An 11,246-nucleotide genomic window follows, 5' to 3' on the forward strand; every position below is an offset into this window, starting at 1 on the left:
CCCACATACTTCGCTCACACCGTTACAAACATGTGCGTCCGCGGCGTCCGTACCTCCCGAATCGCGGCGAAACGTCGATCAGGGAAACGTCGGCAAGCGTGGCTGGGGAAAAGGTAACGTTACACGGCATCGGGTAACGGTGTGTGTGCGTGTCAGGAAAAAACGGGTTGTGGGGTTCTGTGTGGCATGTGGATTGCAGATGGGAGGGTCCGCGTATGCGTATTGGGAACGAGCGAGTTGGCTGGATGGATGGATGGATGATCGGATGTGTGGATGTGGATGGGGGTCGTAGACGAGGCTATGCAGGCTGCACGCCTTATGCATATGCGGCCCGGGGTACACGTGAGCAGCGTTGGGTTGAAAATAGAACTGGGTGCATGGTGGAGATTAAGGTGGTGGTGAAGATAAGGGGGTGAGAAGCGGAGATGAGCTATTGATGATTGTTTTCTTAGATGCGTTTTGTTGGATGGGAAGGGGGTCGTGCTAAATGATAGCATATGGGAGTGTGATAGGTTGTGGCGAGGCTGGGAGGGGTGGCGTGCAGTGCCTGGGCAGTTGGTTGGCCCTGATTATCGTTGGACGGGGGGAAGTTGACATGCATTTTTCAGGTACGGGTTTGGCTGATGGCATCGGATGTGCGAGCTTCCTTTTGCAGTTCGTGAAAGACTTGGCTTTTGGTTTGTTGATTACGCTATTCGACAGTACATGAGGGCGAAAAACGCGGGTTTGGCTATTGTTATCCACTTTACGATTTCGAAGATGCAGTGATATATTGAAGAGTCAAGATAGGAACACTTCCATATCATCAGTCAAGGTGGTCATCGGAACTGTGTATCCCCTCCAGTGATAGTATTCAAAAAAACTTTCACTCTTCAAGTGGAGTTTGGCCGGACACGCCGAGCACCGAGTCACAGTATACGTCACACTGCTATGACAGCTCGTCACAAGTGGAGCAACGAGAAAAAAATAATTTCGTCCGTTGCTGACCCCTAAATAATAACCCCCAAACCAGGCACCCAATGCCAAGTCCTCCCACGTGACATTATCTCCGGCACTCCTCGTCCACGGCCTGAATCTACATACAACAGTCGAAACAGACACGTGAATAGCTAGTTCTCCGCGTGATGCATACGAGCTTTTCTAGTTACATCAAGTAAAACGCCACGCAGCACATCGCTACCACACACAACTTCAGCTACACTTACCCAGTTGGGATATAAAGTCCCATAGCACGTGACGTCACTTCGCTGTAGCAGATGCTACCCGATTTTTCTTTCTGAGAAATCGTGGTTGAAATGTCAGACTGCTGGGAGGTGATATGTATTTATCTCCGAGAGGCTCTAGTCATGGTGATACTCTGTGTGAGATCACATGGAGATTTTCATGATGTATCATCTATGTCATTCTGCTGAATGGCTCCTTCCCGCTTTGCTAGAATATCTCTGTAGTATTTGCATTTGCTTGGGTAGATTAATCCAGTTTCACAGAAGTCGGGGCAGAGGGATCTGCAAATACTTTATATGTGAAGCTAAGGGCAGAAGTGCGGACTTGGCTTGCTGGATCGGTTGCAGATACACTTTGATACAACGACCGCTATTTGGTCTTTAGATGGAGGCGAGTTTTTTCTCTCGGGAGATTACAAAAAGCCACAGTGAAGAATGTAGCAATGCAGTGAACTATGACACGTCCTCAGGTGCTGACAAGAAAAAAAATGAAAACGTCACTTTTGCGTATCAAATATGCTCGCAGATGTTTAAAGTTACTGCAGAGAATGGCACCAGATAAGCCATGGGCTTCACTCGTCTTCAATTCCTAGAAGGAGTTCTTATATAAGAGTTAAATGAATCAATTGATCAATCAATCTACTTGTACATTTCTCGTTACCCTAAACTCTCAGTATGGTCTCGAATACCATGTACGACTAACCCATCAATCCTTTTTAGCAAAGGAGAAGATCTGACGGAACTGATCATATGGAACCGGCACTGCATCTGGCTGCGCGTTCCACTCAGCGTATTTTTCAACCATCTTTGCCTCGTCGCTGTTGAGCTGATCAGTAGGAATAGGAATCTCGATGACGCCGTGACCAGTAGTCAGACGTGCAAATAACTCCACGTGACCAGGGCGAGTTTTCTTCGTCCCGTTGACTTTCATAGAACCGACTGACTCCGACGAAGTTGGCGTGGTTCCGCCCTTCTCCACATCTGTAGACGATGCCGTTGCGGGGACGGGAGCGGTTTTCTCCAAACCCATCTTCAATAGATCTGGTTTCGGAGTTTTGGCCGCACGCTTGCGAGTACTAGGCTCAGCTGACGAGCGCGCGCCTTTCTTCTTTGATTTGCGGGCAGGTGTAGAGATGTTCTTGTGAGTGGTAGCCATATCCTTTTCCTCTATACCTCCCATAGTCTTGTCTTCAACTCCAGTCATACTTTCGTTGCTCGGGGAGGTTCCTGGTGCTACTTCTTTCTCCAAAAGCTTCAAGTCTTTTTTTTCATGCTCAGACATTGGCTCATCGGCCTTCGAAGTATCCAAGTTCGCTACAGCAGACTGTCTGGCACTTCGACGGGTCGTCATCTGGGGTAATGAATCTGGCCCATTTTCTCCATGAACTTGTGGCAAATCGTTTCCCTGACCACCTTGGCGGTTTTCACGTTGTTCTGACTTCCGCGGACGACCCACTATGCCGCCATATTTACCGCGTTTGCGCTCCCCTTCCTGAACAGCCGGCTCGCTCTTCCTCTTGATGGCTTTACGGGAATTAGGCGGTAGACGATCCAAGTTTGAAAGTACAGGATCAGCTTCAGCTGCAAGAAGACACACAGGAGTAGACGCTGTCAAGGAGGCCGCTTGGTTCTCGGCCTCATCTTTGGTAGCAAGGGGTGATGTGGTATTAAGGGCTGCAAGCGTAGCAGGCGCATTGCTCTCTGACACAAATGTTAGCGAAAATAGATGCACGAGTTTTTCCTTCACCTACTGTACTGTTCCTCTATCTTTTGGTCAGGAGATGGTGTCGAAGATGTCTGCACTTCAACGGAGACATCCTCCTCTCCAGTTGACATCTCCTCGGGCTTATCTGAAGATCCGTTCATCGTCACCAAATGATCTAGATTTTGTAAGTACGTTTATTTCATCATCAAACGTAGCTCTTGCGCCTGGTCAACCGAAACGTGTAGAGCGCGACAGTGGCTGCGTATGGGCGACAGAAGTGAGAATAAAAACTTACTCTGGTCAGACGACTTCAAACTAGGCCTGCCGCCCTTTCCTCTGGGTTTCTTGATTTTCTTCAGGCTGGAAAAATCGTCGTCTTTGGATAGATAGCGACCATTCGGTCCACGGACCTTGCCACCACCAGCATCTCGAACTGGGTCCGCCTTCGACTCATCATCGTTAAGCTTGGAATGACTTGGTGGACTGGTAGACGGGGTCTCTATCTTAACATCGTCAGCTGCATCGCGCGTCCGTCCGGTAGAGGTTGCTGCAGGCTGCGGCAGTTCAGGTTCGATCATTTCTTGGCTGTTAACGTCTGTAGTGGTGTCTGCGAATGTCATGTTAGTCGAAGAGCCAATTGTAATGGCATTCGTGCGACGAGGCATTGTCGGCGATGACCATGAGAAGTTATGAACGGGGCGCAGTGAAGTGAGCATGCCTGTATTATGAAAATCGACATACCCATGCACATAGAAATCTTCTGCGACAAATTATTGGACTGAACTGAGTCCTTCTCGCGTGCCTGCTGCTGAGCAGGAGTTGCTGGTAGATTGGACGGGAGAAGAACTGAGTTCTGTTGCGCTGGGCGAGTTTCCTCTTGCTTCCAAAGCTGGTGGCGGCTTGGCTTTACCGAAGCAAACGGCACCTGAAGTCCTGGGGCTGAAGAAGCTACAGTTACCCTGAGCCACTAGAAATAGTTTCAAATTCACTCCACTTACTATTGGATACGGATGAAGCGCCCAGCTGCTCAACTGCAGTCGAGGCCTTCTGCGTTTTTTCAATCGGATACAATACTCCCGGAGCGGCTTCACCGCGTGCGTTGTTCCGAACTGTGGCTGAAGACATCTCCTTGAAGTTTCTGTCAAAGAACGGCCACTTGTCTTGAGCCTTGTTAGTAAGTGATCGCACTCGGCGATATGCTCGATCCAACTGAGCAAAGCCTTGGGCTGTACGAATTGTCGCTGTAGGGTGGTCTTTTTCAACACCGTAAAGATAATTCTCCTGGATCCATGCCGCAAGGTCGATATCGTCCTGTGCCTCACTCTCCCGGAGGTACCGGTGAATGTCTGCCAAGGTCACAACATCAATGTAGCCGAAAACCTCTTCTGGGAGTAGTGTGTTAGGCGTGCTGTGAGCTGCGGGATTGTAGGGGGTGTTTGTGTTGGGCATCATAGTCGCGGACGCCAGTTCAAAGTGGATTACTTGAATTGGTACCGCGAGGCAGTAGTATTGGTAGACGTCGTGCAACAGTTTACTGTATACTTTTATAAATATGATGCCAGTATATGAATCTCAGTAGGTGAATTGGCGTATGTATTTGGGTTTGCTATTGTTGCGCAACCAAGAAGTGTGGGCGGTGAGGATTTTTGACCGGGCTGTGGCCGGAGTGGAACGGCAATCAAAATAACTGTACAGCACCGACTGTTGTAAATCCTTGAAGTCGAAGCCGTCTAGTAAGAAGATAAAGAGTATACCCCTTTGTAATATATGGAAGTTTTTGGTCGACAGAGGGTATTGATCGAAATGTGGGGGGTGAGAGGGCCGGTTAGGGTTAGCCCGTGCTCGTTCCAGAAATTCCGTAGCCTTCGAGGACACTTCAGAACGGCTATAACGTCATCATGTGACAACACACTTGTCACCAGCAATGCAGTGATTTTAGAGGATATTTATGGATGTTGGGCTTTGGATATGTTTTAGAAATCTACCGGGAATCAGAGCTGTAACTCACGCGGAGTCCGAGCGTTCCAATTGAGCTGTGGGGCGGTTGGAGACCCGGTCGTATTCCGCGACTGACCACTTGCATACAGACTGCCGGGTAAGCAGTGAGATAAACAATGTATTTATACATATTCATAGAGACTGTCGGCAAGGGCAAGGATTTGTTAGCCCTTGGCAGATGCTGTAGCAAGCTCTGGGCATTTTGCCAGTAGTAGCTCGCATGAAAGTGAAGACGTAGTTGACGATCTCGCAACGATCTCGCATTGCCAGCTCTTCTCAACCTTCCATGTTTAGCATTGGATTATGTGAGAACGTCGAGCTATAAAGTACGTAATCAATGCTATAAAAGTGACCTCACACCTGATCTTTTGCAAACTATTTTGGACTAGGCCTTTTCATTCCTACCCGCTCGATAAAGCTATCGCACAACGTATATCAAATATTTTCTAATTACATGAGCCTTCCAAGAAAAACAACATCAAGTCATATTGTCGACATGTAGGAAGGGTATGAAGACTACAGCAGTTATCTACGTTGAGTAAGGGGCAACATCAAAATTCTTCTCCTATCATAGCCCAAAGGAGAGCAAACAGCAAAGATGATAGCAATTCCACCGTCATCAATCTTCGGTACTGTCTAGCCCACAGATATCCCATATATCTTGTCCCCAGTTCATTGCGTCCTCAACCGCCATCCTTGCCTCAAACCTATCCGCATATGCCACGCTATGGCGATTCAACATCATCCTCGCTACATGTGCCATTGCCGGCCATGCTGATTCATCAACATGAATGCCTCGTGGCATCGCGTCAAGGATAGAGCTACGGATCTCACCATCGCTCACAGAGAGAGGATCCAGCTCATCAGGGTGAATCAGCAAGCGTTCAAACAAAACGCCGATTTGATACCAGAGATCGCGCACCAGGCGACGACAGCCGTTGGGTGTTACGTAACCATCCACTGCGATTATTTCACCACTGAGACACAGTAGATAGCCCATACCCCGACTCCTTCCATGGAAACCTTCGCTTCTTCTCGCGTTGCCAAACCTGGTGCTGTTTCGTTGGGTTGAAGCTTCGCCGACTGGAGGTGACGGCCTAGCTTCGTCTTTCTCGGCATGTGTAGACGAGGCAAAGAGCTGGTTTCTATCCAGAGGGCATGTATTGATGCCCTCCGCTAACCACGAGTGTATACATTGTTTTCCGAAGATATGTCCGCAGGGTCGGAGAAGGGTGGGGAGGTGCTTTTCGTCATATTCTTCTTTGCATATCGGGCAGTGGTTGTCTGCTGAGCACGGAGCGACAGATATCATAAGGTTTTTGACAAAGACATCGCGGGATGGTAAGCTGGGCCGGGAAGGCATGGTGGCGGAATTTATTGGTGTGAAGGTGAAGGTCGTGAACAACGGAATGTAGGAGTGACATAAGGTTGCTGGCAAATGTTATAGTCATTACTATACACGACGTGAGACAAATTTGAGTTCACAAATTTTCTTTTGTGAAACAGTGATGTTCAAGCCGGTTTGATGGTGTTATGCACGGTTGTCAAACAGTAGGTGTATGTTATGTGTGAAGCTGAATCATTTGTCGCAAGTAATTCCATACCATCACAGAATTTGGGGAGCGCCGAAAGCTACATATAATTGTATTCTATTTCTATAATATGAGACAGGCTATCCATCATCTATGATATTGGGCGATGTCAATTTGAATTAACTTCCGGTTCCAGCTGTCTAACCTTTTTAGCTTTGCTACGTTCTTCCCCCGGACCTGCGTGCCGCTTCCGAGTGGAACGACAATAGGGATTAAGGGTGTTGTAGAGTTCAGTGACTTCTTTGTTGAATGGAAGCGCTGTGTGCGTATGTTCACACTTTCTAATTTGGCTCTTCGGGTCATCTTGCAAGCACGGCAGAAGACTTCGTGTGTTTTGCGGTACACGAACCGGTATAGGTACATTGTGTTTCTGGAGCTGCTCAGAAGTCATGGACTGCCATAGAATCTTTGTGCATCGCACACGGCCATTGCTTGTTGTCGGAGAGCCTGATACAGGGCTGGGCTTTATGTCACGTCTTCCCCATTGTTCATGTAGTTCAATCAAATCATCTATGATCTCTAGGCAATCGCTCTTAACCACCCAAGCACCAAGCTTGTTCGAAGACTGAATCTTAAAATGGGTAATAGGAGCAGCAATCGCAGCTGGCCCTTGCTTGCGAACTATGTCCCATGTGTCTTTGCGAAACCACTGCGCAATGTAAGACATCGAAACATCAGAGTACTCTTTGCCCCCTGCCTCTTCCGCTGTTTTTGGATCTGCCCATATTTTGCGCATCAGTAGAAATGTTCCAGGCTTAGATCTATCTTGTGGATTGATTACGCAACCAAACATGAAATGCTCCCAGCCATACCCCCACTCGGTATCTGGGCAATCAGCTCGGATATATGGTTCGTCAAGGTTGCCTCGCCGCAGCACACCGATTGCATGGACTATCTCATGTACAATCGTAGTGGCAAAAAGGAAGTCGTGACGAAATTGCGCACATAGAGACGCTGCGGCATACTCCCCGCTGGTATAATAGCTTTTGAAGTATTCCGCCAACTCAATCTTGCAAGAATACTTTCGCTGGAACAGGGAATAACATTCTGTGCTGTGAGCTAATGGTTCATCTTCTCTTAGAGTGCGCGCATACACTCGCTTTACAGGTGACACAAAATGAAATGAAACACTGTGACTGAGACATTCCAACGCATCGCGCACACCGGCTAGATATAGTCGATACTTTTCTCCGGACGCACTGGCTAGAGGGTTGGAAAGATAAGATTTATATGCGCCATTGATGACGCCTTTAAGTTCGCGGCCGTACAATAAGGGTATGAAGAAGGATAAAAGTGTATCGTGGGTAAGAAAATGCGACGCCAGCTGTAGCATCTGCTTCATCGGCTCTACACTGTCCAACTTGGAAAACACAGAATGGATAGGGTTGTCTAGGTCTCCTGGGGAAACGGTAGCATCCTCTAAGAGTTTGAAGCGGTTACTCTTGTTACATGCTGTAATGAGTCCATTGATTCCTGAATCAGCTTTCGGAGCCTTACGCTTTGGTCGTGGTGTCGCACTCATCGTTACTTTAGGATATGGAATTGAGATTTGTGCATCTGCACTTGGAGGTTTTCAGCTAGTATACATGATAGAAATAAGGCCATTGTTGGCTTTTGACAGTAGCATAGCGAGACAAAGCTCGAAGATGGGAAAGACGATGCTAGTAGTGAAAGACAGTGTAGAGAATGCAACAAAGTGCATGTCATACAATGCACATGTGAGACTCAGTTGATCTCCATGATACTACCTGGATCAAATTAGCACCCCAATTTATTCTTACTGCCATATGACTGAATACAGCCTAGGCAGAGCAGGCCGTGTTCCCAAAGCTACCAACCGAACCCTAGTCAAATCCCATCACGTGACAGCGCGCAACTAGTGCGTCTCTACAGCCCCACAGTTGTGTTTGCTGAGCGTTTGCCCGAATCACTAGCGTATGAACTCACGCTCACTTTCATGGCAGTCCCAATACGAAAGGATACCTTTCGACAACCTCTTTTTCTTGTCTTCTAACGTCCATCCCTCTGCCAAACTCGTCAACATCAAGTACATCACCAGTCGATGGCTGCTTCTATGGCTATCGACCCGATGCAGTCAAGCATGAAGACAGAATATGGAAAAGAGCAAGGCATTGGTGAGACTCTACCTATCGAGCTTCACAATGACACGCCTGTTCTCTCCATAACATTCAGTGCTTTTACTAATAGCACTTTGCTAGACATGAAACGAGCCAGTATCAAGCACGAAAGGACGCATTCACCCTCACTCAGTCTAGCTTCGTTGGAGGACACACTCATAGAAGAGACTCCAGGCTTCGAATCCAAGGGCTTTTTCCAGTCGACCCCAGGCGAAAGTGATAAGCAAGACCTTACCAATCTCGACCGACACATTCGACACATCATCCAACTGAAAGATCCTGCTACCCTCGAAGCTGGTGCAGATCTAGCGATACAGACACTAAAAAGGTTTGAGCAAATTTTTGTCCGTCACGATACCTCTGGGCTTGACAGGGAGGTAGCTTCCTGGGTAGAGGCTATAGCAGCACTAGTCCCGCAAGCTCAGCGAAAGCGCACTGTTGTGGGTGTAGTAGGCAATACAGGTGCCGGAAAGAGCAGTGTGATCAACGCGATGCTCGATGAAGAGCGCCTTGTCCCTACTAACTGCATGCGGGCTTGCACCGCTGTTGTTACTGAGATATCCTGGAATAACAGTGATGAAGCCTCTTCCAAGTATCGTGCGGAGATAGAGTTCATCAGTCCCGAAGATTGGGAAAAGGAGCTCTCAGTGCTTATGCAAGAATTTTCGTCTGAGAGTGGCAAACTATCTAGGGAAGCCCAGGATCCAAATTCCGATGCTGGTATTGCATGGGCAAAGTTTCACGCTGTGTATCCATCTGTGCCAAAGGACGCGTTGCACAAGAGCACTATACCTACTCTCATGTCGAAGAACGCTGTTAGGAGCGTTCTTGGAACCACCAAACAGATACACATGAGCCATCCGGGCAGGTTCTATGTCGAGCTCCAGAAGTATGTCGACAGTAAAGAAAAGGTGTCTAGGAAGGACAAAACCAAAAATAAGCCGCAAAACTCGCCACCTAAGATGGAATACTGGCCATTGATCAAGGTCGTCAAGATATACACCAAGAGCCCAGCGCTATCAACGGGTGCTGTCGTTGTGGATCTGCCAGGTGTTCAAGACAGCAATGCTGCCAGAGCTGCTGTAGCTCAGAGTTACATGCAGCAATGCACAGGTCTGTGGATTGTTGCTCCGATCAATCGCGCTGTAGACGACAAAACTGCCAAGACTCTTCTTGGAGACTCCTTCAAGCGCCAGTTAAAGTACGACGGTGGCTTCTCGAGCGTAACGTTTATTTGCTCAAAAACAGACGATATTTCCATCACTGAGGTGATTGAAAGTCTTGGCTTGGATGGAGAAGTCGCAGAGTTCGAACAGCAAAGCAGCAGGTGCGGCGAACAGATCGAGCAAGCTGAAGGCAAGATCCAAGATCTAAGAGAGTCGCAAAAAGTCTACAAACTTGTTATGAAAGGTGCAACCAAGGATATTGAGAATTGGGAGATACTTCAAGACCGGCTGGAAGACGGACAGCTGGTGTACGCACCTGTCGCTGAACCTAAAAAACGTAAGAAGGCTGGTTCAAACAAACAACCGTTGAAGAAACAAGCGTTTTTCCAGAACTCCGAACATGGAATTTCCAGATCTAGTGATGGAATTCCCAGCTCCGATGATGAAGTTCAGATCCAGGCTGAGCAAGTCGTACTGTCTGAGTTGGACATCAAAAACAAGCTCAAGGAACTGAGGGATACCAAGAAGAATGCTCGACGGGAATCCATTGAGATGCAACGTGCGATTGATGATTTGATATCTCAAGTCAGAACGCTGCAGAAGGAACAGGGCAGAATTCGAGCGGAAGTGAGCCGAATCTGCATTGCGGAACGTAATCTCTACTCCAAGTCTGCCATTCAGCAAGATTTTGCTGCAGGAATCAAAGAGATTGATCAGGAGAACGCTGCTGAAGCAGATGAGGATAGCTTTGACCCAGATGAAGATATACGCGATTACGACCAAGTCGCGAAGTCCCTACCCGTTTTCTGTGTCAGCAGCAGAGCATATCAAAAGATCTGTGGACGTATGCAGAAGGACGATAATATACACGGTTTCACAACTAGAGAAGAGACTGAAATCCCGCAGCTCCAGACTCATTGCCAGAAGCTCACCGAAGCTGGCCGAATTCAGACGAGCCGGACCTTCCTGACGGGTTTCTGTCAACTCTTAATCAGCTTCAGGTTATGGACATCCGACAACACCCTCCACTTGCCGTTGAATGAGAAACAAAAACAGCGCCATCTCCAATTTCTCGAGCGAAAGATCGAAGAACTGAAAACGGGCGTTGGTGACATTGTGCACGCCTGTATGGAGGAAGTGCGGTCTGAGGTGAGGCTTCAAATCTCCTCCAGGTTCCCAGAACTCATCAACGCTGCCATTGAGGTTGCACCTAAAACAGCTCTCGCCTGGGGTCAGAAGGCCCAAGGAGGTCTAATTTGGGCCTCGTATAAAGCCGTGGTTCGCCGGGATGGTGTCTTCAAATCTCCAACAGCGGGAGACCGGGACTTCAATTTGGATCTTGTCGAACCTAACGTGTCCGTGCACCTCATGCACGGATTCATCTCGTGCACGCCGAACACCAAACGCGCGTCTCAGCGTCATAA

The 11,246-nt window shown here is 48.1% G+C and overlaps 4 protein-coding genes across 4 annotated transcripts; 1 reads left to right on the forward strand and 3 right to left on the reverse strand.

The window, feature by feature from the left end:
• Nucleotides 1-1,929: 1,929 nt before the first annotated feature.
• Nucleotides 1,930-4,380, reverse strand: COCMIDRAFT_10230 (uncharacterized protein; the record flags this gene model as incomplete). The annotated part of the gene is made up of 5 exons (XM_007695554.1): nucleotides 1,930-2,924; nucleotides 2,975-3,103; nucleotides 3,224-3,535; nucleotides 3,670-3,876; nucleotides 3,927-4,380. 5 exons carry the CDS (start codon nucleotides 4,378-4,380, stop codon nucleotides 1,930-1,932), a joined length of 2,097 nt encoding a protein of 698 aa, XP_007693744.1.
• A 1,165-nt stretch (nucleotides 4,381-5,545) lies between these two features.
• COCMIDRAFT_110713 (uncharacterized protein) lies at nucleotides 5,546-6,289 on the reverse strand (the record flags this gene model as incomplete). The annotated part of the gene is made up of 1 exon (XM_007695555.1): nucleotides 5,546-6,289. One exon carries the CDS (start codon nucleotides 6,287-6,289, stop codon nucleotides 5,546-5,548), a length of 744 nt encoding a protein of 247 aa, XP_007693745.1.
• A 338-nt stretch (nucleotides 6,290-6,627) lies between these two features.
• Nucleotides 6,628-8,040, reverse strand: COCMIDRAFT_110718 (uncharacterized protein; the record flags this gene model as incomplete). The annotated part of the gene is made up of 1 exon (XM_007695556.1): nucleotides 6,628-8,040. One exon carries the CDS (start codon nucleotides 8,038-8,040, stop codon nucleotides 6,628-6,630), a length of 1,413 nt encoding a protein of 470 aa, XP_007693746.1.
• An 813-nt stretch (nucleotides 8,041-8,853) lies between these two features.
• On the forward strand, nucleotides 8,854-11,172 carry COCMIDRAFT_45972 (uncharacterized protein; the record flags this gene model as incomplete). The annotated part of the gene is made up of 1 exon (XM_007695557.1): nucleotides 8,854-11,172. A coding segment is annotated over one exon (2,319 nt), but the record flags the coding sequence as incomplete, so codon positions are not given.
• Between the last annotated feature and the right edge of the window lie 74 nt (nucleotides 11,173-11,246).

Source organism: Bipolaris oryzae (assembly GCF_000523455.1).
Source record: "Bipolaris oryzae ATCC 44560 unplaced genomic scaffold scaffold_346, whole genome shotgun sequence".
Classification (NCBI taxonomy): Eukaryota; Fungi; Ascomycota; class Dothideomycetes; order Pleosporales; family Pleosporaceae; genus Bipolaris; species Bipolaris oryzae.